The sequence below is a fragment of the Haliaeetus leucocephalus genome, unplaced genomic scaffold (assembly GCF_000737465.1).
Source record: "Haliaeetus leucocephalus isolate CR32 unplaced genomic scaffold, Haliaeetus_leucocephalus-4.0 Scaffold327, whole genome shotgun sequence".
Classification (NCBI taxonomy): Eukaryota; Metazoa; Chordata; class Aves; order Accipitriformes; family Accipitridae; genus Haliaeetus; species Haliaeetus leucocephalus.
Window position 1 is genome coordinate 28,448 of NW_010972763.1, and position 653 is coordinate 29,100.

General features: G+C 37.7%; 1 protein-coding gene across 1 annotated transcript in view; it reads right to left on the reverse strand.

The window, feature by feature from the left end:
• Positions 1-653, reverse strand: part of LOC104834249 (poly(A) polymerase gamma-like) — a gene marked incomplete at its 5' end in the record, with an annotated part of 38,797 nt that overhangs the window by 8,229 nt on the left and 29,915 nt on the right. The window contains 1 exon segment of the mRNA XM_010571417.1: positions 592-653. This exon segment is cut by the window's right edge and continues 14 nt beyond it. Within this exon segment, the coding sequence (XP_010569719.1) occupies positions 592-653 (62 nt within the window).

The following is a 653-nucleotide window of genomic DNA, read 5'->3' on the forward strand; positions in this document are numbered from 1 at the left end:
AACAACACTTGCAATATTACTTCATTTCTGCATCTATCAAAAGGAATAAAGTAAGATGAACATGGAGCTTGACGTGCAAGACTGCATGTCGTTACGATGCGACCACTCACTGCCTTTCAAAGTTCTGGGATGGTATCATACACAAACTGTTCTTTTGGAAACAATACTGTCAACAGGCATTCACAACTTATTTTAGAGCCTGATACAGTTAATTCCCACTTCCAAAGTTCAGCAACTGACAACTGCTTTTGACAAGTGTAGCTACACCCAGTAAATGGACATCTCTCTCCTGGCTTCACATCTGACTGTCCACTTCATGAATCGCAGTTCCTTTCTGAGTGTTTACGATGATCTGCAGAGTTGTTATTTCACATATGGTATAGGACTGTAGTACACACTTTTGTTTCAAGATGGACTTACTTTGCCAAAGTGTCAAAATAGTATGTTTTTAAGGCTAATCTTCTATGTGTCACACTCTACAGAAATATCTAATAGCTAATACCAGAAGGAAGCACAATTCACTTTGTGAAGCAACTTGCACTAGAATAAAAAAATTAAACCCTACGAGACTAGAGCAAAATATAGACTTACCTGTATCTTTGAACGACTGTATAACGTACGTTAAATCAACGTTAACACTTTCTGCATTTTCC